At 34.0% G+C, this 22,558-nt stretch overlaps 3 protein-coding genes across 4 annotated transcripts; 2 read left to right on the top strand and 1 right to left on the bottom strand.

The window, feature by feature from the left end:
• Positions 1 to 5,340: 5,340 nt before the first annotated feature.
• Positions 5,341 to 10,221, top strand: LOC102630424 (cryptochrome-1). Of its 2 annotated transcripts, XM_006472537.4 has the most exons (5): positions 5,346 to 5,965; positions 6,486 to 6,704; positions 7,394 to 8,100; positions 8,709 to 9,511; positions 9,791 to 10,221. In XM_006472537.4, the coding sequence occupies exons 1-5, from the start codon at positions 5,653 to 5,655 to the stop codon at positions 9,792 to 9,794; spliced, it is 2,046 nt and encodes a 681-aa protein (XP_006472600.2). In that variant the 5' UTR covers positions 5,346 to 5,652; the 3' UTR covers positions 9,795 to 10,221. The 2 variants fall into 2 exon arrangements, with proteins under 2 accessions (XP_006472601.2, XP_006472600.2); XM_006472538.4 differs by lacking the exon at positions 9,791 to 10,221 and having other exon boundaries at positions 5,341 to 5,965; positions 8,709 to 9,515.
• Positions 10,222 to 10,451: 230 nt separating this feature from the next.
• On the bottom strand, positions 10,452 to 12,385 carry LOC102630930 (nodulin-26-like). Its single transcript, XM_025096336.2, has 5 exons — positions 11,637 to 12,385; positions 11,320 to 11,538; positions 11,011 to 11,217; positions 10,835 to 10,896; positions 10,452 to 10,721 (listed from the first exon to the last, which is right to left on the bottom strand). The coding sequence occupies exons 1-5, from the start codon at positions 11,775 to 11,777 to the stop codon at positions 10,502 to 10,504; spliced, it is 849 nt and encodes a 282-aa protein (XP_024952104.2). The 5' UTR covers positions 11,778 to 12,385; the 3' UTR covers positions 10,452 to 10,501.
• A 4,549-nt stretch (positions 12,386 to 16,934) lies between these two features.
• On the top strand, positions 16,935 to 21,626 carry LOC102630126 (probable protein phosphatase 2C 10). Its single transcript, XM_006472536.4, has 6 exons — positions 16,935 to 17,308; positions 17,428 to 17,584; positions 18,426 to 18,662; positions 18,762 to 19,038; positions 20,835 to 20,989; positions 21,101 to 21,626. Exons 2-6 carry the CDS (start codon positions 17,546 to 17,548, stop codon positions 21,239 to 21,241), a joined length of 849 nt encoding a protein of 282 aa, XP_006472599.2. The 5' UTR covers positions 16,935 to 17,308; positions 17,428 to 17,545; the 3' UTR covers positions 21,242 to 21,626.
• Positions 21,627 to 22,558: the final 932 nt, after the last annotated feature.

Raw genomic sequence — 22,558 nt, 5'->3', positions numbered from 1 at the left:
GCACACCTGTGAAATTAATAAATAAAAAACATTCTAAATTAAAAACATTTGATTTGATTAATTAAATAAATAAAAGGACCCACAGGCCACAACCCAGTTACCCAGCCGAGCACAAAAAGTCACAAATTGGCTTTCATTTGCCACGTGGGTTAATAAAAAAGCTAAAATAATTCAAGAGAAAAAATGCTAAAGATTGAGATTCTGGGTGCGGGGAGTTGGCTCGTGATAAAATAATTCAAGAGAGTGGCATGATTGACCTGCTGCTGCTGGCGTGAAAGGTGATGTGAATATGTGATTGAAGCTGGAAAGGAGCGAGGGACCGATTTGAGCAAACCAAATTGGGAATTGGCAGGTGGCAGCTTTGTTTTTTTTATTTTTTGAAGTCTGTTATACACAGATATTACTGACATTACATCAGACATTACAATTAATATTTACAATCATACTATATAACTGGGACCACCATCATACATTGACACACTGAAATATATGCCCAGATATTTTAAACCCTCTCTAATATTCGAGGGGTGCCTGCTCCACTCACATTTCGTAAGGGAGAGACTGTCTCCACTCAATTAATTGATAATTGAGGAAGAACTGAAACTAACCTCCATAATGCTCTTATGGAGACTCTTATGGAGGCTCGAACCCTTGCACTCAACATTGTAAGTGCAAGGTTTCTCCCATTGAACCAAAGGCCCATTAGTGGTGGCAGCTTTGTTAAGTACAAAGAAATGAGACTGATTGCACCCACACGGCATGTGCTGCATATTGCCAATACATATGGAAAAAACGTCTCAATTCAATACATATATATTTTTATCCCAATTACATATGCGGGACGGGAGTGGGATTGACAAATTTCGTCTCATCTCATCTCATTACCGATTAAGAATGGAAATTTTTTCAATTGGGATGGGATTCCGCAGAATCCCATCTCTTTTGGGACGAGATTTTTGTCCCAAAAAAAATATAGAGACGGAATTGAGACGTTTTTTCATCCCATTTGCATATACGGGATGGGTCTGGGATTGATAAATCCCATCCCATCCCGTCCCATTGCCAACCCTACCAGTGACCAATCTTGTACCTGCTCGTCTTTCTATTTTCAGGCATAGAAAAATCAATTGCGATTTGAGTTTTCAGATTTATTAGTGCCCAACCTCCCATTTTTCGCCTGCACAACCCAGAAGTTCGGTGGGTTAAAGCTCTAATTAGTTATTCGTAACCCATTCGGAAGGACATTAGCAAAATTATCATGTTTAAATATTGGCAATAATACCAAGGGAAAAGGACACCAACATCACAAAATTTTAAAAAATAGTCATGTAAACTTTAATGTTTTTAATAAAAAATGTCAAGACTCTTTTTTTTTATATATTAAAATACCCTTTGACTCTATTAACTTAAAAAAATTGACTCTAATATTTTAAAATAAGTAGAAGTATAATATTAATAAAATGCAAAAATAGCAATATGTATACACATATTTTCAAATAATTTCAGTATTTCAAAAATGTTTAATAATTTACAATCTTATAGTGCATTAAACTAGATTTTATAAAAAAATAAAAACACAATATTAAAATAAATATATAAAAATTTAATTTATTTTCAATATTATATAAAATAATTTTAATTTTATTAATACATGAGATATATTTTATTAATTGTGAAATCTATTTAGCTCAAAGATTTATTTAAAATTTTTATAATAAATACAAATATATTTTAAAATAAAGATAATAATTTACATTTAAAAATTAGTTTATATATTAAAAATATTCTAATGTTATTCTTCTATTAGACAAATTAAACTGTTTAATTATATTTATATTTATTACAAAAATTTAAAGTCAATTTTTAATTATTATTAATTGAAAGTATTATAATCAAAAGGGAGTCTTAGTGTCCCTTATTGAAAACTTAAAGGTTTACATGATCATTTCTCTAAATTTTGGAGATAGAAGTATCCTTGTTTCTATTTTCAATAAACACATGCCTTTTTTTCTTAATTTGATATTCTGTAGATGGAATGTGGAAAGTAGCAAAATGTTGAATGGTATTTATGTTATTTCACAAAATTCTACTTGAAATGCCCATATCCAACCATCAAAATAGTCTGGATGGCAATGGGGAGGGGAGGGGAGGGGACCAATCTCCCCGTACTCATCCCCGATATTTTGCGTCTATCCCCGTCTCCTCCCAATCTCCATCAAAATTATTTAAGAGAATCTCAATCCCCTCCCCGAATAATAACAGGGGATCCCCGAGGGTCCCCGATCTAACTAATACATTTTTTTTTTGTTTTCGATTTTAAGTTAAGCATATTAAAATAAAAAAATTCAAATAAAAGTAAAGTTCGAAATATATCTTACATTAATATCCATTTCAAAAGTCACATACATTAATTAGTAAGTAACGCAGCATGCAAGGGATACAAACTATCATGAACAAATTAATAGCCTAATACAAAATTGTTACAAATAAAATCAAATTTAGATTCAAAATTAACTTTTCAATGGTGGCGTGGGCACTTTATAAATGTGGACTATTCCTTTTACAACACAATAGTTAAGTCGAAGCAAATCAATAGCAAATATTAGATTAGATTATATATTAAAATTGTGATTTGATGTGGGCAATTATAACATCTAAAAATAAATAAAAATAGATTTAAGATAAATAAAAAATAGATTTAAGTTTAAAATATTTAATGAATATTAAAATTAAAACAAAAGTTTTGGGCTAATAAAATCTGTTCGGTCTTTTTAATGTCCTAAATAAAAATTTAGGACTTTAATTAGTTAATTAGGCCTAAAAGTTTAATAATATAAATATTTTGATATTTTTATTTTTATTTTTACCAATACTTATAATTTTATAATTCAAATTTTATTATTTATTTACTAGTAATTTTAAAAAATTAAAATTAAATTAAAAATTAAAATGGGGAAATGGGTAGGGGGTGTGGATTCTACCTCATCCTCGTCCCCTCCCCGAATAAGAAATTGGATAAAAAAATTTCCCCGTCCATTCTCCAAATAAGAAATTAGGTATGAAATTATCCACATACCCTCCCCGAATGGGAAAAATCCCCGAGGGTACCCGTCCCCGTAGGATTTTTGCCATCCCTACAAAAATAGTATGTTTCAAGAGTTAAGGAAATGTATTAGAAGAGCTTTTAATCTTTTCCATTTTTACTTGAAAGGTGAAAAAGAAAATATAGGCATCGTATATATAGTGCATGCATATAATTAGAGTGGGTAAATGGATCATTTGGTCATGTTTGTATCATATCAAATTTATGCTAACTCCAACACTACCCATTTAATAACTATGTCAAAACACTGAAACTTGAACTTGGCATAAAAAAATAAATGGGGTGATCCAATACATCCATTTAATATTATTAAATAATTAACTAAAATTAATTCATCTTTATATGATATAATTATGTTTTCAATTCCAAATTAATTTACAAAATCTTGTCATCAAAACTCAAATATTGGACATAACTTTCTCTCTCTTTTTTTTTTGAGTGATTAATATTCATATAGTGTTCCATTTTTTAAAATTTCATATAAACTTAAAAACTGCAATGGTGTAAATATATAATATTTTGGTAAACATATTTATTTTATAACATCAATAAATAATATTATTTATAAATAAAAGAGTGCAATTTATGTCAAATGGGTTTATAATGTTTGAAGTAAATCATGTTAAATAAATATTAAGTGGGTTATTGAATTGTATCATGTTGATTACTAAATATCTCAAAAAATTGAACCCTAACTTGATATGAAAGAAAATTGTGTTGACCCATATTAAATTTATTTAATAATTTCATCAACTTTATAATCCAAACTTATTAATTATTTTCATATTGGTGTTAATTGAATAAACTGTGTCGCTTTAAATGAAACAGTGGATATGGGCTTTTAATATATTTAAGCTGTGGGACCGCCTTTATTGAGGAAGTTTTCGTGGTAGTCCAAAAAGACCGGCGGACCAAAGAACAAAGATGATATAGAACAATTACCCGAGATGTTATAAAAAACAAAAAATAAAATCCCAGGTTTGACATTAGCACAAGATAAAAGAAGGATCAATGAGAATCATTTGCGAGTAGAAATGAATTAAGTAGTACACAAAATGAAGCAGCTCCTTTTAAATTTTAATGGTATTATATTTGATAAGTACATGAATGCTTCGAATTGTCACTAAAAGACTCTCTTAGTTTTATTTTTTAAATATCTATTTATTTATCTGTGAGGTAAATAAGAGAACGAAAATGTTATCCTCTTAAAATATAAATAAATTAATATTATTATAATTAAATAACTATTTTTTAAAAGAAAACTAAACAATAATTAAAAAACTTATCTCTTTAATAAAAAATAATAAAATATAAATTAAAGAGAGAGAAAGTACCCTATCAATTATCAAATAAAAGAGAGGGAAGTATTTCTTATTTAAAAATCTGAATTATAATGTTTTTAAATATTGATATAATTTTTCAACTAAGAAGTATAATTTTATTCAAAGAAAATTTTCTTAGTTTATGCGGGCCAGAAAATCAATCGTGCAAGCTGCTAATGCATGAAGAGGGGAATAGTGACGAATGAACGGAATCTAAGCTTTATTGACAGCCCCAGGAAATTGTAGCGAGGCCCACTAGTTGAATTAACCGAATATAGTCAGGTCAGCAAACTTATCTCTCCCATGACTTCCTGTCTCCCACTCCAACTCCCTCCAATATCCAAGCTTCCAATGCAATCCGAGTTGAGATAATGATAATGATAATGATAATAATAATAATAATAAATATAATTCAATTAGCAAAGTAGCAAAAGAAAAATACTCAGAATCTGATGCAATAAAAGAAAAAAAATTATATTTTATAAACCAATATAGTAGTAAAACCCCAAATTGTCCTTCACACGTTCGAACAAAAGCATGTTTACTGAGGATACAAATGTCTTTTCACCCAGAAAAAATATGGCTGGAAATTTAAAAAAAGGAGATAATATTTTTCATAAATAAATAAAAAAACCATCTTTTTCTCCTGAGCATATCTTCCACCCTGGCAAAGACAGCGGATTGGAGAAGGAGCTAGAGGGTGGGTAGTGTTTTGTTTTCTATTGCTATCATAAGATAAAATAGAAAATTTAAAAAGAAAAAAATAAAATAAAAAGGTTGTGGCTGCAATTTGCCTATCAATTTTGCTGCGTTCCCCACTCTATTAAACAATCTTATTCATTGGCTCTCCCATCTCTCGCGGCCTTTTTGGGTGGGAAATGGGGATCCTGTTGGTCCAAAATGACTAAAAAACCTACATGCATTAAAAGATAAATAATATCTTCCAAATACGTTGCAGAAATACGTAATAAATAAATCATTACCTAAGAGAGAGGCATTGAAGAAGAAGAAAAAGTGTAATTGTGACATCAAGGACACCTTTTTTATTCCTTCTTTTTTAGTTTATTGCTTTATGGTCTAAAATCTCCAGGGAAAAAAATAAAAAACCGGAGGGACCAAAAAAAGATAAGATTTAACTGATGAAAGACATGGTGTACATAACTGAGACATAAATTATAGGAAGTGGGTTTGTTTTGGATTTTTGGTTGGTGGTGAGTTTTGTTGGAGATGTCAGGTCGTGGTTGTAGCATAGTTTGGTTCAGAAGAGATCTAAGAGTTGAAGATAATCCAGCACTAGCAGCTGGTGTTAGAGCTGGTGCTGTAATTGCTGTTTTCATTTGGGCACCTGAAGAAGAGGGTCCTTATTATCCTGGGAGAGTGTCTAGGTGGTGGCTCAAGCACAGCTTGTCTCATCTGGATTCTTCTTTGAGGAGTCTTGGTACTTCTCTTGTCACTAAGAGATCAACTGATAGTGTTTCTTCTCTTCTTGAGGTTGTTAAAGCTACTGGTGCTACTCAGCTCTTCTTCAACCATTTATATGGTCGGCTTTCCTTCCTTTGACTTTCTTTTGATCATTTTAATTTATTCCTTTGCAGTCAGATAATGGATCATGTGGGTTGACTTTTGTGTTGTTAATTTTCCTTTCTCATTTTTTTTTTCCGGGCTTCTTTTGGGTTCATTTGTTTTGTAGTTTGTTTTCTTTTTGGATGGCATGATTATGTTTTACTTGAATATTTGTGTGAGCGGTATCTTCTTATAGATTGGATAAGTCTTTCCTGTTCCTTTATCAATTGCCGGGGAATTGTTCTGTTATTGCTTACTAATAGAGATCATTTGTTTTTGGTAATGGCGCTTATATAATTTTGGAATTTATTCCCTTCCAATTGTTATAGTCACACCTCAATTGTTCTGATCGAACTTTTATTGATCTGGTCTTATTATTCAGTTCATTTGAGTATGTTTTATTTGATTAGGTATTGAATTTTAGGAAATATGTCCCATATGAAATGTTGGACTCCTTGTAAACAATGAAAACAATTTTGCATTCAACTGTTTTTCAGACCCCCTGTCGCTGGTTCGAGATCACCGAGCTAAGGAGGCTCTAACTGCTCAAGGAATAGCTGTGCGCTCCTTTAATGCTGACTTGCTCTATGAGCCGTGGGATGTAAATGATGCCCAAGGCCAACCTTTCGCGACCTTTGCTGCTTTCTGGGAGAAATGCCTTAGCATGCCTTTTGACCCTGACGCTCCACTTCTCCCTCCTAAGAGGATAAATTCAGGTTTGTATTTCTTGTGGCCGTGATGCTTGGTTTTGTTGTTGAATAATATATGATCTTTCATGAACTGTAAGCTATTAAACATTGGATTACTCAAAATGTCGAGCTTTTAGAGAAATGAAGTTTCATACTGCGGCAAAATTCAATTCAGGAAATACTACAAGAATCATTTGAAGCATCCGCATAAAAGGGCAATTTTTCTATGTGGAATTTAATCCACAGGAAACTCATTTACAACACTTATAGTCTAAATATCTAAGTACCACAAGTTTAGTCCGATAAACCACTTGCTAGCCTCCACAAGAAGTTGCACTGACTGGACTTTCCCTAGAAGTCATTCTAAGAGATCTAATAAAAGGAAAATAAAAATTATTATTTCAAAAACATTCAGTGTAATTAAGGCTTGAGCAGTAAATATTCTATGGGTGAACTCTGTTTTCCTTTTGGGTCCAATTAGTAGTAGCCTTGCAGAATTATGAACATGTATTATTTTCAGAAATATCAAGTGTTGTTGTTGACAACATTGTCACTTGTCATTTGAAAAAAAAAAGATTTAAAGGCATATACTATTTAGCTTTGAATATATTGTTTTATTATGACCTATGTTTGTATTATTTGTGTGGTCTTTTCTTTCTCTGTTTTAACCCTCTGGTGTACTAATCTTCTTTTCAACATTGCACGCTCTGTTTAAGGTGATATGTCCAGGTGTCCTTCAGATACATTGGTGTTTGAAGATGAATCAGAGAAGGGAAGCAATGCACTTCTTGCTCGAGCATGGTCTCCTGGCTGGAGCAATGCTGATAAGGCTCTGACCACTTTCATTAATGGGCCTTTAATTGAGTACTCTAAGAATCGGAGAAAGGCTGATAGTGCTACAACCTCATTTCTCTCTCCACATTTGCATTTTGGGGAGGTTAGTGTGAGGAAAGTCTTCCATCTTGTCCGCATCAAGCAGGTTTCATGGGCCAATGAAGGGAACAAGGCTGGTGATGAGAGTGTGAACTTGTTTCTCAAGTCAATTGGTCTTCGGGAATATTCAAGGTACATGAGTTTTAACCATCCTTACAGTCATGAAAGGCCTCTTCTTGGGCACCTTAAGTTCTTTTCTTGGGTTGTGGATGAGGGCTATTTTAAGGCATGGAGGCAAGGTAGAACTGGTTATCCACTGGTGGATGCTGGCATGAGAGAGTTGTGGGCCACTGGTTGGCTTCATGATCGGATACGAGTAGTAGTTTCTAGTTTCTTTGTAAAAGTTCTACAGCTTCCATGGAGATGGGGGATGAAATATTTTTGGGATACCCTCTTGGATGCAGATTTAGAAAGTGATGCTCTTGGTTGGCAGTACATATCTGGTACTATCCCTGATGGCCGTGCTTTTGACCGAATTGACAATCCACAGGTGTGGATGATAATTTTAACAATTCTTGTGCATCTCTGTCCTGTTATTTGACTTTTGGATTTCTGCTTGCATACCTTTTTTTAAAAGAAATCTTAATGATAGAAATCATGACTCTTCTTCTCATTTCTGATACCTTTTTCTTAGTTACCTGTCCCTTTAGTGCTCAGAGATGTGAATAGAGGTGAAGATCCCTCAACCAAGTTTCTGTAGAAAATATTTTCAGCGGTGCTTTTTCCCTCATTGATTCTAGTATCTTATGTAGGCTGAACTTGTATACCAATGTTTCATGTTTCATTTTGGTACTGCCTTTTATTTTTATTTTTTTCTTAACCTCGGTTAATTCTTTCTAAACTGTTTCTGTTCTTGGTCATACTCACTTGTATAATATTGAAAATGCAGTAACAAGAAAACTAGAGCACACGTTGCTGGCTTTATTCGAATTTAAGTTTTCCTGTTTTATAAGTTTTTCTATGCATCTCTTTCTAGACAATGTTTCAGAATGCAATAATGAGGATTTGAAATTTTGATTTATGCATTACATCCTTTTGGCTTTAAATTACTGGCCTTCACCACAAAGAATGTTCTGATTTGTTACTACATTTCAACAGTTTGAGGGTTACAAGTTTGACCCCAATGGAGAATATGTACGACGGTGGCTCCCTGAACTTGCCAGACTGCCCACTGAATGGATACACCACCCATGGAATGCACCAGAATCTGTGCTCCAAGCTGCTGGCATTGAGCTGGGTTCCAATTACCCTTTTCCCATAGTACGGATTGACGCAGCAAAATGCAGGCTGGACGAAGCACTTTCAGAAATGTGGCAGCAAGAAGCAGCTTCAAGAGCTGCAATTGAGAATGGAACTGAGGAAGGTCTTGGAGACTCCTCTGACTCAGCCCCAATTGCCTTTCCTCCGGACATACAGATGGAGGAAATCCCTGAACCTGCTAGGAACAACCTTCCTACCACAGCTCGGCGTTATGAGGATCAGATGGTCCCAAGCATGACTACTTCTTTGGTGAGAGTTGAAGAGGAAGAGTCTTCTTTGGAGCTTCGAAATTCAGCAGAAGAAAGCAGAGCAGAAGTGCCGAGAAATGCAAATGTAAATCAAGAACCTAGAAGGGACACTTTAAACCAAGGTGTTCTCCAAACTGTTCATAACAACAACGCTTTTCAACAATTTAATGCCGCAATAGTGCTGGCAAATGCTGAAGACTCCACAGCAGAATCTTCAAGTACTAGTAGAAGAGAGAGAGACGGAGGGGTGGTTCCAGTTTGGTCTCCTGCAACTTCTAGTTACTCAGAGCAGCTAGTAGGTGATGAAAATGGCATTGGAACGAGTTCATCTTACTTGCAGAGGCATCCACAGTCTCACCAAATAATGAATTGTAGGCGGCTTTCTCAAACTGGGTAAGAATTCTTATAAGTATTTGGCAAGGTTCCTTGGTTCTGTGTAGTACTGCAAATTTTGTCTACCATTTCCTTTTGGCGTAGGGCTGAAATTATATACTATCCAATTTTTAGATTTTTATAGCTGCTCTATCTTTAAGTGTACTGATGACTCCTGAAATTCCTAGCTGCATCCTGATATATTTGTCAATACAACTTTCATTGAAAGTGGACGTGTTATTTTCCGTGATATGAGTAGGTTTTGATTATTCTTACCATGGATCTCTCTTCTTTTAACAGGTAAGACATATGTACATATGTAGATGACACAAACTGGAAGCTGGGAAGATGAAAGATGAAATGATTTCCCAATCCAATGCGCCAAAGGGATGATAAACCAGTGTCACATGTTATCTTTATCCACCCACTTTTCATCTCAATAGTATAAAACTGATAGTTCACTTCCTGCGGCTGAAACTCCATGTCAGTACAGGTGGCTGATCTGCTGTCCTTTTTCGTTGTACCATATACATAGCTCTAGTGTATAGTATTTGTTGTTCTTATAAGGGAGAGAAGAGTCATTGTAGGGGTGTGTAGTCCTCTAATAAACTCAGGTTTGCGAATTGGTTAGGCTGATATTTTATTGTAGTTCCTGTTTATGTCATCTTCAAATCATTCCCTTGTTTCAGCTGGTAGATTTAAGAAGTAATTTAACTGTGTCATTACAGGTTTGGCGAGTTGCAGGATAGGTTCTTGTTCTGAAATGCTACTACCTGGTATTTTGGAATTCATTTTGAGGTTCGCTATTATATGTTTTCCTGAAAAGAGGAAAGAAAATTATATATGGATTCATGCTGAGTGAAAAGACATACACAAGCTTGCTGAGATGAAAAAGTACATTGATTTATGATATCTGATAACATTAGGCAGAGGCTTAAAGTAAACTAATTTTAGACACGCAGCATCATTCCTCTGGTGCTTATGGGCAGTGGAGCAGAGTGACTGGTTAATCTATGGGTCGGCATGAGGGTACAATTGATTTATTGTGCTTTTGGTCTCCTCAGGCTTTTCAGCTACTGGCTTGGGTACTCTGAGTATGCTGTATACCATGGCTGCAGCCAAGGCTCCGATGATGGGAGCAACGATATAAACCCAGAGATTCTTGTAAACACCAGAGACCACAGCAGGACCTATGCTTCTTGCAGGGTTCATTGAAGCTCCAGTAATTGGCCTGCAGAAATATATGTGTTAACCAAATTTATAATTTCTTTTGCATCATCCAGAAATGAGTGGAATAATTATACAGAATTTAATGGTGAAATGGTTGGCAAAAGAGTTAATTACCCAGAAATAACGACATTAAACAGCACTGTAACACCTATCACGACTCCAGCAACGTCTTTGCTCTGTTAGATCGGATGAAGTTGAGAGTCAGTACATTCATATTTCCGAAGAATGGAAGTTATAGCTCAAGTCAAAAAATGGCTGGCAAAAGCAACTGCGATAATTGATTGTCATACCGCTCTGTGATCAGTAGCAACACCAGAAATTGTGAACATCAAAATAAAAGTTACTATGAATTCCCATGCGACAGCTTCAAGATCAGAGGTTGTGTCTTTATACTGAGTCACTGTTGGCTGAATATTATCTTGTTCGTGAAACAATATTCTGAGTGTAAGACTCGCAAGTGTTGCTCCCAAAACTTGAGCCAACATATACATAGGGACCTACATAATCAAATCCAAACATAGTCCCATGGACAAAAATCATAAAGGAATAAATAATACTCTCTTTTAATTACATGCGGTTACTTATCGATGTTAGCTTACCTGTTTCCATGGAAGTTTACGAGTGGCAGCAAAGGCAAGGGTAACAGCAGGATTGAAATGTGCACCAGAGATATGCCCAACTGTGTATATCATTGCGATCAACACTAGACCCCAGACCAGCCCTATTCCGACAATTGTAAGGCTTTGAATTTTGTTAACCAGAATAGAGCCGCAACCCGCGAAGATGAGAATGAACGTGCCTATCAGCTCTGCAACAATCTGTTAACAGAATGATTTAGAAAAAAACTCGTAGCATATGATAAGGACATAACAACGCTTGCCACGGCGGTTAATTTTACGTCACTAACTGGGGTTACCTTTTGGAAATGAGACGGCGAAGCACTGTCGCTGGGAAGCCATTTTAGGCAATGAGCCTTAGCTTCTTCTGCAACTGGTTGTTTCGTAGGCAGTGAATGTTTAGGAGAGAATTCTACAGTAACTGAAGGTGAGCTAGCCATTGCTTTCTGCAATTAGAAACCAGTCTGCAAATTTCAAGTGGCAGTAGCAAGTCTTCTTATATGCTGGTGGCATTTGTCACAAGCACATTCACCTAAACCTTGTTAAGAATGTTATGTTTAAATTATTGTGGCATAAGTTGTCGGACGCACCTTGTTTTCATTTGAAAGCCGGACAAAGTCAAACCATCAAGCATAATCTAAATTGGAGGGAAGTAATCCGCAGCATCCAAGGGCTTTTGAACTAATGAGGTGCTGTATTTGTCTTGCCTGAAGACGTAATTGTCAACAGAATGATAACTGATAATTACATTGTATAAAAATAGTCCTTAGATTCTTCGTCTGCAATTGCACTAAAATCCAATCAGTATAAGCATGTTGTTTGTGCTGAAAGATGTTCATAACCTCATCGAATGTCGAAACATTCAAGGACAAGGACTTGAAAATGATTTTGACCATAAATGTAGCAACATTGTCTATTCTTCATAGCATATCATGGTTAACTAGGCCAACCTGCACAAAAGGTTCGCGGCACAAGACATAATCCAGGAAGCAGGAACCTTGTTGGCTGTCTTGGTTCACCTGGATGAAAATTCCTAAGTGAAAGTGACATATATCCCAGCACCTCTTTAACATCGACTACAGGTCCTTACAAAAAATAAAAAGGGAGAAAAAAAGGGGGCAGAAAGCTTATCTTTCAATGATACTCAAAATCTTGGAACTACTATGCCTATAAGAATCATCCAACTTGATAATCCACAAAGCCCTTCTACTTTTTCCCATTAAAACTTTCAGGCTCGTGGATATAGCTGATCTTGAAGTGGTTAAGTTGCAATGTATATTTTAAGTAGTTAGTGCTAGTCTCTTTATCTACAATTAAACTCTTTAAAAGATTAATTATCATTAGTCTTTTGCAAGAGGATTGCATTAATCAAATAATTTAATCTTGTGATCAGCATTGTTTTCAACTTTTAAACCACTCGTGCAATGCATTATAAATCTTTAAATTTTAACTTTCAAGCAGCTTACCCATAAAAAAGTACTAACCCTCCCTCTCCGCACACGCGCGCCGCGCATCTATGTTTACAAATCAAGATTCTTAATTATAATAAAATTTGGGATAAACTAAAAGATAAAAACACATATTTCAATAAACTACCAAATAAAATGTGTAGTATTAGAGTTTGTTGTTTTTTTTTTTTAATCTTTTGGCTTGTCACTGACTTTAATATGAGTAAAATTCCTGATTAGAATATTTGTGTGTACATATATATTCCTTAAAATGAAAAAAATTACTTCCATTTGCTGAAAATAAATAAAAGAAATGGAAATTGGAATGATGATTATAAATGCATAGGAGTCTATGCAGGTGGTCCTGTAATGAATAATAACGAAACATCATTAATTACAAAACACAATAACACGTAATGCACCTTCAAATTTATTTAATGTTCTTTGAAATCCTGTGTCAGTTTTTTTTTTTTTTTTCGTTTTTCTAAAAGAAAAATTTGAAAATTTTTGTCAAGGTCTCTTTTTGTGGTATACTAAGAAGCAAGAGAGAACGGCAATCATGGAATGATCAATGCTGAGAGTAGAAATTGTACCTCCGTTATAGGGCATAAAGCCTAGCTAGTTTCATAATTCATTAAGTTTAACTGGCCTGGCCATTTCAGTGATTTAATTTTATTGTGTAAAGAAATTTGCATCAAAGGCTCTGCAAATTTTTAAGGAAAAAGAAAGCATTGGATTCGATTTGGGACCACTGAGTAGAAGTAAGTCAACACTTCCGTTTTATTCCCGAAGAAAGATAAATAGAACAATGTGATAAAAGACTCAAATGATTCGATGAAACACCATGAAAATGCAGGCCCTTTACAGGATTGATATGGAATCATGGTTTTAAAAAATAGAAACGAAGGGGGGGAAAAAAGTCCACTTACACGAAAACAAGAGGTTTTTTTAATTTGGATAAAATATTGTGTGCCACTGATGATTCATTCTCACAAACTAAGATTACAGCTTGATCATTCAAGTGTAGCAGTTTTCCAATATTTAAAAATTAAGGTCTTTTTCTTGGTTTGAGAATTTTGAGTGTTTTTTTTTTTTTAAAAGATTTTATGTCATGGGTTTATTATTAATATTGTATTATTAAGATTTAATTACTCTTATATTCTTTTCTACAATTACCAATCACTAGTTAATTTTACTATTAAAAAAAAAAGAAAAAAGAAAAATTGCATCACGTGTCATTATTAGGCGGAACCCTACTGTTCAGAAATTTTAAAGTCATTATACCGGTAAAGCCTAGAGAAGAGGTAGTACGTGAAAGAAAGGTAACTTGCTTAGCAGCAACCCATGTGAGAAGGGGAGCCCATTTTGCGTGTATTTTACTTAAAAAAGAAAGACCAAAGCACTCACGATTGCTATTTTTATGCAAGCGCTCAAATTTATGGTCAATTTTCCTGAAAATTAAGAATGATAATAAAAATAATACGGCTATCGGCACAATCTTAATTATGGTCGTCATTATTCAAAATGATGCACGGTTTCTTCAAACATGCACGGTTTCTTCAAATCGCCACCGTTGGTGTACTTGACAAATTTCAAAGGAAATTCGGTTGACCGTTGGATTGGATGTTATCATTGTTGCGTTGAATGTCACAGTCGGGCTTTTGAGATTTCTCACACAAAAACGGCAGAAGCTATCATCAATCCATCATCATTCCATCCACAAAATCCCCAATTGTTAGACCAATTCAATTTTCGTCCACTAGTCTTACCTTATATGACATGTGGATCATCATCAGACTTTTTATTAATAAGGGGAAACTGGCAATGTATTGGATATATTTTGATTACTTCAAAGATTGTAGATTTGTCAATATGATTCATTCAACTAGTAATAATAATAGGCACTGCCAGAAGTTTAATGCACGAACCAAATATGTAGCCTACAAACAAATTCGTTGACCTAAAAACGAGCCCAAAAACCACGCGGTCTTTGGTTGAGTGGTTGAGCTGCTATTTTGGGGGTTAAAATATTTATAAATTCTTATCTCTTATAAAATATGAGTGGAGTAAAGACATCTTTTGTCTGTGAGGATTATTTATCTGAACATGTAATTTATAGAGTTTAATGTACTAATGTAAGTCTCAGTTATGCTGTAAATATAAGTGTAATCTCTGCTATAATAACAATTATAAATATTTATGTAATACAATAATATGATGTGTAATCAGTATTAAAAAAAAAAGCACCCAAAAGCAAAAGAGTAGTATTACTAACAAACAAATTTTGTGCAACGATATCCATCTTGGCGGGGCCATGAACAGAATATGTTACGCATACCTGCCTGCTTTTATTGTTGCTGGTGAGACTAAAGGGTAAGAGGAAAAAGAGCAAATTTGAAGGAAAGCATACTAAAGAAGGGGAAAATGAGAAATAGACTTTCTTTTCTTTTAATACTTAATTTGTTCTTGCTAATGGGTCTTTGGCCTAGCGGTGAATTTCGTAAGGGTTCGACTCTTCATGGACTCAAACTCATAAGGTAAGTCTCAATTATATATCTAATTTATAAATTATTAGTGTAATGATCTATTGTAATACAGTAATTTGATGTGTAATTAATATTAAAAAATACTTAATTTATTCTTAATACCTAACATACAATGATATTACATATTATAAAATTAGAAAACGGTTTCATACTCTTATGGCCTTAGGATCATCGTATGGTAAAAAAAAAAAAAAATTCAAAAACCAATAAATTAAATAAATTTCAGGATGAGCAACGAAAGTTTTCAGGAAAGATGAGGTTTTTCAACCAATAATAGGAAATGTACTGTTCACTTTTCAAATTTGTTCAGCATGTTTTTATGACTTGGTTGCTTCTTTGTCGATTTTTTTTTCTTTTTACTCGTCTTCTTTATTCCATCCTTTTCCTTCCCTCGAACAACAAAACATACCAATTTAGAAATCAAACGGTCGGTGTGATTGATAGCAAAGAGTATAGCTAATGCTGACCAAATGGACCAAAAAAAGAGCTAATCTAACAAAATTGAAATTGGTCTCATATCGACATTCATTGCACTCAAATCTCAAAAATCGCAATTTTACATATATATATAGAGCTTTATGGGTCAAATCTTCTCTTTCTGCATGTACACATTAACCGGCCAGTCAATGAAGTTTGTTGGCTGGTCGTGGTCAAAATGCATGACGTAATAAACACTGTAGAGATAGTTTAAGAATACATGTGACCATGAGCCATGAGATATACTTTTTATTATTTCTATTCTATTTTCAAATTTTGACTGTTTGTTAATTTATCAAAGATATAAAAAAAAAAAAAAAAATTCTTTTAACAAATATGTTGATGTCTCTAGCCGCTTTGTCAATTACACCAGAATTAGGAAGCTGCATGCTTCTTCTTCGGAGGAAATACACTTGCTAGCCAAGCACTGCATGCTTTGTCGTCGCTTTTACCCTTGTATCTAATACCCACATGGCCCCGGTTCAAAAATATCCTACTCGTGTTGACAAATTAATCAATTTCTAATTGCCTCCCCCCCCTCTCTCTCTCTCTCTCTCTCTCTCTCTCATTGTTAATCACCTGCCTTTTAGGAATAAAATTTAATTATCAAACTTGTTAAAGGCTCGGACTATAGACATCGGTGATAAAATCACTTCTCTTTTCGTGCATGTGAATAGATTCACTCATGCATTAATTTTTTTAACATTCCATCATTCCCATTATTATATCCAAGTTCATTTTGGGATTTGCCTCTACAATAATATATTATAGAAATTAACTAGATTTTGTCATAAGTTTAATGTCCAGTAATACCACGACGTATTATGTTATGACAGCTGTATCTGAAATTATCCAGTTTTAGAATTGAGTGGAATACTAGTTTCAGGTTAAAAAAAAAAAGAATAATAATAAGTTCAGACTGTTCAGTAGAGACTCGAGTGGATTAAAGTGAAAAAAAATTAAAATATGGGGTTGTATGTTGTAAATATTGGAAACATAAAGGGCCAAATGCAAACAAAAAGACTAAAGAATAGAAAGTACAGCAGCAAAGTCAACACGAAAGAAGTCTGGTATTGTGGCAGCCTTTTTCATTTTTTTTTTAATTTTTAATTTTAATTTTCTTTTTAGTATAAAATTTTTCTCACTGGGAAGACTCCCAAAACGCTTATAATACGAAATCATCACAAGAACCAGCGACTCTCTCGATTCCTTCTTTCTCTTTAATTTGTTTATCTTGTTCATAAAATAATTTTTATTTTTTCTCCTTTACAAAAAGGTTTCAAATCTTCTCCTCTCTCCCTCTTTTTTTTTTTTCCCCCCCTTTCTAATCTCTGTTTATAATAATCTATCTCTTTATTCAATTGCTTGCACAAACTAATAAACACAAATTATATTAGAAAAAAAAGAGGAAGAAGAAGAAACATCAAAAACCCCCCACGGAACAAAGATCACCAACAAGGAGCATCAGTTGATTTTTAGCTTTGAATTGATCAACGAGAGGTAATTCTCAACCACCCAGTTTTTGCTTTTGCTTTCTTTTAGTCTATGAATTTATAGGGTTTTAGGGTTATGCTTGAAAGGGTTTTTCTTAATGATCGGATCTGATTTTGATGGTGCAGATTGAGAATTCTGGGAGCTGGGCTTGATTTAAAATTTTGGAGTAGAGTTGTTTACCAAGAGTTTGATGTTGAAATTTTAGTTGAATTAGTTGGAACTGCTTTGCTGAATTTTTATTTTATGGATAGCTTATGCTGCTTTAATGCTTCGTACTCGAAGGTGAGTTTTTTTTTTTTTTTTGGGTTGATTCTTTGCTGATTTTCTGTTTTTGTTCTGTTTTTCCTTTTTAAAGCTAGGTAATTGACTTTGGGGCTACAGTTGGTATTATTTTGGAGGGATATATATATTGTGATACTCAATTTTAGTAGGGTTTTGAGAATTCTCATTGGTTTTGAATTCAGTTGTTGGATTCAAGTGAGAATTGATCCCATTTATGTCTTTTGCATGTTGAGGTAATTTGATCATCATTCTTTGTGGTGCGTGCTGAGTTTAATTTTTGGGCTGGAGGTGGGGTTAACTAGGTTATATTGATCTTATGGTGGTTAAGATTTGGGTTATTTGATAAGTTTGATCTGCTTTGAGGTTTTTAACTACTTGTGTGCTGTGTTCTTGGAGATACTGAAGCTCGGTGCACACTTTATTGAAATTTAAAATGTTATCTTTGTCATCGTAATCATAGTTTAGCTTAACCTTGTTCGCAATGTTAAGTGAACCAACAGCATACTTTTTGCTAACAAGCTTCTCTGTTTGGTCTGAATATAGTGAGTTAAGTGAATAATGGATTTGCTCTGAAGTACGAAGATTTAAATTCTTCTATTGACCATTTCTTAACCCGTCTACCATGTTCTGAAATTTGCTAGAAAAATCCAGTCATTAAGAAATAAAGAGATGCGGAGTTAAATTCATTTCTTTGTATGCTTGGGGTGTTATATTTGATATTACTTTTCCATTTGCACAATGTTATTGCAGCTGTCTGATGCAGGTGGTTAAAATTGAAATTACTTTTTCTCCCCTCTTCTAGACTATGTTAAATATTTTTATTCATATTTCTGCCATATAGCTTGTGGGAGGACGCTCGTCATCTACTGGTAAGGGGAGAAGCAATGTTGGATTAGTCAAGTTTGGTTTCAGCTTGGTAAAAGGGAAAGCTAATCATCCCATGGAGGATTATCATGTTGCAAAATTTGTGCAACTTCAAGGTCATGAATTAGGGTTGTTTGCTATTTATGACGGCCATTTGGGAGAAACTGTGCCTGCCTACCTACAAAAGCATTTGTTTTCCAACATCCTAAAGGAGGTAGGATCTTGCTTTGAATTGTGATGGATAACTACACTTTAAGGTCGAGTTTTAGTTACGGATTATTTTTTTCTGAAATTTCACGTTTTAACATTCTAGGAAGAGTTTTGGGTTGACCCCCAGAGATCTATCTCTAAAGCTTATGAGAAGACAGACCAAGCAATTCTCTCACACAGCTCTGACTTGGGCCGGGGTGGATCCACTGCTGTTACTGCAATTTTGATAAATGGTCAAAGGTTATGGGTAGCCAACGTTGGAGATTCTCGAGCAGTTCTTTCAACGGCTGGCGTTGCAGTACAGATGACTACAGACCATGAGCCGAACACTGAACGAGGGAGCATTGAGGATAAAGGCGGCTTTGTCTCTAATATGCCAGGTTTTCACTACAGACATGGTTTTGAAAGTTCATTACTTATTGTTATTGACTAAAATATATTCTTCTGGAATTCATGTAGACTAAAGTTGATGATTTTTAGAAAATATTGTCGATCCTCTTTTTGCTTGTATCCTCATTTTACTTGACTCATTTTCTAGTTTATGCAACATTTTACATTGGTTAAAATTACTTGGATTCAGACTATTTTTGAAATTTCTATAAGCTCATTCCCATCTTCCAGATTTGTTGTTTAATGAATTGTCAGCTTAGCAATAATCTAGGCAACATTTGGATTGGAGTAGTTCATCAGAGATAGTTAGCAGTCCATGCAGTCTTTTATTATATATCAAGTGCTGAAATATTTTGCTTTTAGGAGTGACAATTTTTCTTTGTTTTGAAAGACAACTTCATTGATTTCCAACTTTTCATTATGAAACTTAGGATTATGCTCTTGTGCATTTTTGAGAAGCACTCTCTTGCTGTTTTCTATTTCTGTTTATGTTATTCATACGTCTTGCTGAATTTTGGGCTTTTGGCTGAGATCTTTGAAGGCCTGTCAATGTGTTTAACGCTAGGAGATTGAATGAGTATCCCTGCTTCATTAGTTTTAATAAGAGCAACCTAAATGAATACTGGCTTCTTGAATTTATAGGTCACAAGGACAGCTCTGTCTGGATATACCATGGAATACTTAATTATTTCATAAGATCACAAGGAAATTTAGAAGAATATGTAGGAAACTACATATGCTCTTCAGTATACAAATCTTTGAAGACAGATTTGTATTTTGGGAGTCTTTGGCATTAGGAGGAATTGTTACATGCCATTTGGCAGAATCTCTTAAAATGCCTCTGAAAATTGCAGCCATCATAATGATCACCACAAATTAGTATGTCTGAGTTAGTACTTAATCAATATGTGGATCGAGGTTAAAAAAAAAATGTAATTCGACTGGGCATTTTCCTTGTTTCATACTTTTCAGACTTACTTTTTTTTTTTTTTTTGGTGTTCAATTCCACCCATCAGAGTATCAAGTTATTTTGGTGGGAATCATCGATTTGATTTGTCCTTTTCCACAAGCGATTGTGATGTCTATATCTGGGATGACTTGAAGTAAATGCCCTCAAATAGACTATGGCCAAATTATAGATGATGGTATGCTTTTCACTTCTGTTTAGTGACTAACTGGTGCCTCTTCTTCCATACACACCCATGCACGGTCTTTAAAAAAAAACAAGTGTAATTCTGCTGAGCATTTTCCTTGTTTCATACTTTTCAGACTTACTTTTTTTTGGTTCATGAAATTCCACCTGTCAGAGTATCAAGTTATTTTGGTAGGAAATATCGATTTGGTTTGTCCTTTTCTGTAAGTGATTGTGATGTCTATATCTGGGATGAACTTGAAGTAAATGCCCTCAAATAGACTATGGCCAAATTATAGATGATGGTATGCTTTTCACTTCCGTTTAGTGGCTAACTGGTGCCTCTACTTCCATACATGCCCGTGCACACCCATGAAAACCTTTGAATGTGTCCCCATTTATCAGACATCAAAGATTTTCTCTCCTTGATTTTTGCAGATTAAGTGATGATTTTTCCTTAGTTGATTTGCTGCATTATATTTTGCAAAGCTGTTGCTTTAACAGAAGAACTGTACATTTTCTCTGGTGTCCTCCTTATGCTGAACTCTCAACACCGAATTCTTTATTGGTGTTCTTGCATTGATCAGACAAGATTGGCAATTGGGCTACAGTTTACATATAGTTAATTCTGCTGTCTTTGCATCTTTTTATCAGGTGATGTCCCTCGAGTTAATGGGCAGCTGGCAGTTTCTCGTGCCTTTGGAGACAAGAGCCTTAAATCACATTTGCGATCAGATCCTGACATACAAAATACTATCTTAGACGGCCGTAGTGACGTCCTAGTCCTTGCAAGTGATGGTCTTTGGAAGGTAAGTTAATTTTTTCCTCAACTTTTTATCTCTTCTTGCATCAGTGTAACTATTGCATACCCGTGCTTGCAAATTACGTTATGAATTCATTTTCTTGTGGAAATAAACCAGGTGATGAGCAATCAAGAGGCTGTGGATATTGCAAGAAAGTTCAAAGACCCACAGAAGGCAGCCAAACAATTAACAGCTGAAGCATTGAAAAGAGAGAGCAAAGATGATATATCTTGTGTTGTTGTTAGATTTAGGGGATAAAAACCTTTTAAACCAAATCGCTGCCAGATGCAGTATATACCTGAAATAATGGGATGCCAATTTCTGACTAGACCAACCAAAGGAAGGAAAAAAAATGAAAAAATTACGGACAATTGGCTGTTCAAGTAATCCTCATCAAGAGTTCTGCAGAAGTTTGGAATTTGTCAAGAGGAACAAGGATAAGAGAAAAAACAGAAAATAAAAAGAAAAGATTAGAGTTTCCCCTTCTGTAAATTTTTATTTGATTGATTAGGTTATGGTGTTTGATATTGTTTGATTTCTTTTATGAAAGTGAATTAGGGACCTGATGTATATTGTTATCCTTCAACTTGCACAAAAGACACCACTGTCTGTTTGTAGATGAAGAATTTGATTTTTATTGTAATTCGAGGATTTTTCAAGCAAGAAGGGCGCCAATGCCATGGCAGCTGCGCAAATGAGTTTAAACTTTATGAGTTTTCGGGCTCTTCGAAATAATAAAATTAATAATATCCCCAGAATCCGGATTGTCAATTAAATAAATAGAAAACCCATAAATTAGCATGCTAGAGTTTTTGGTATTGAAAATTTGGGTGGTTTTTACTTTTTATTTTGATTTTTATTTGAGATATTTGGTGGATTTTACGTAGAATGTATTAATATAATTGGATACAGGGTGTGTTTGAAATTGAGGTATTATAACTTTTAAGTTATTGTTGTGAAAAAAAAATTGTAACTAGAAACAAAAGTTAGTAATATATAGTAAGTGTAAATTTTAAATAATAATTTTGATAAAATTATTAAAGATATAATAGATTTTTCATTATATAAGTGAAAAATCATATCAATATATCTTTTAAATTACAGTAGTTAGTGTTTAATGTTTATTAAATACTTTAGTGCTTCTAACTGTCCAACTTTAATCACACACGCACCCATAAACATGTGAAACAAAATCAATATAAATTAATTATTTTTCTCGGTTGATATGCACCTTTTATGCGATGAAGCACAAAATTTCGTGAAAGTTATGAAAGCATTCACAAGTCTAGTGGCATTATTTGACTTGACTATAAGAAAATGGATGTAGAAAATCTAATGAGCTAAATTCTGACTTATATGGCCATCAAAATGGAAATTAGACAACACGGGGACCATCTTTATATATTCAATTGCTCCAATCTGTCTCATTTAACAACAACGTTTCGGCTGATTCATCATTTATTCATTAAGAATGTAATTTTTCTTATATGGGATAGATTATCTCTTTATCAATTGCGGGAGTAAATATTTGTTCAACAAATTTATGAGGTGTATATATATGGACTTCCAACGGAT

This window comes from Citrus sinensis, chromosome 5, assembly GCF_022201045.2.
Source record: "Citrus sinensis cultivar Valencia sweet orange chromosome 5, DVS_A1.0, whole genome shotgun sequence".
Taxonomy (NCBI): domain Eukaryota; kingdom Viridiplantae; phylum Streptophyta; class Magnoliopsida; order Sapindales; family Rutaceae; genus Citrus; species Citrus sinensis.
Note: the sequence above shows the minus strand (reverse complement) of the source record. Positions and strands in the feature narration are given on the sequence as shown.

Bases quoted from the DNA above. Each gene is read 5' to 3' on its own strand.
- LOC102630126 (XM_006472536.4), top strand. From the start codon at position 17,546: ATGGATAGCTTATGCTGCTTTAATGCTTCGTACTCGAAG. The intron at 17,585-18,425 runs GTGAGTTTTTTT...TCTGCCATATAG, and splicing joins TTAATGCTTCGTACTCGAAG to CTTGTGGGAGGACGCTCGTC. The intron at 20,990-21,100 runs GTAAGTTAATTT...GAAATAAACCAG, and splicing joins CAAGTGATGGTCTTTGGAAG to GTGATGAGCAATCAAGAGGC.
- LOC102630424 (XM_006472537.4), top strand. From the start codon at position 5,653: ATGTCAGGTCGTGGTTGTAGCATAGTTTGGTTCAGAAGAGATCTAAGA. The intron at 5,966-6,485 runs GTCGGCTTTCCT...ACTGTTTTTCAG, and splicing joins CTTCTTCAACCATTTATATG to ACCCCCTGTCGCTGGTTCGA. The intron at 6,705-7,393 runs GTTTGTATTTCT...GCTCTGTTTAAG, and splicing joins TCCTAAGAGGATAAATTCAG to GTGATATGTCCAGGTGTCCT.
- LOC102630930 (XM_025096336.2), bottom strand. From the start codon at position 11,777: ATGGCTAGCTCACCTTCAGTTACTGTAGAATTCTCTCCTAAACATTCA. The intron at 11,218-11,319 runs GTAAGCTAACAT...TTGATTATGTAG, and splicing joins GTAAACTTCCATGGAAACAG to GTCCCTATGTATATGTTGGC. The intron at 10,722-10,834 runs GTAATTAACTCT...ATATTTCTGCAG, and splicing joins TTTAATGTCGTTATTTCTGG to GCCAATTACTGGAGCTTCAA.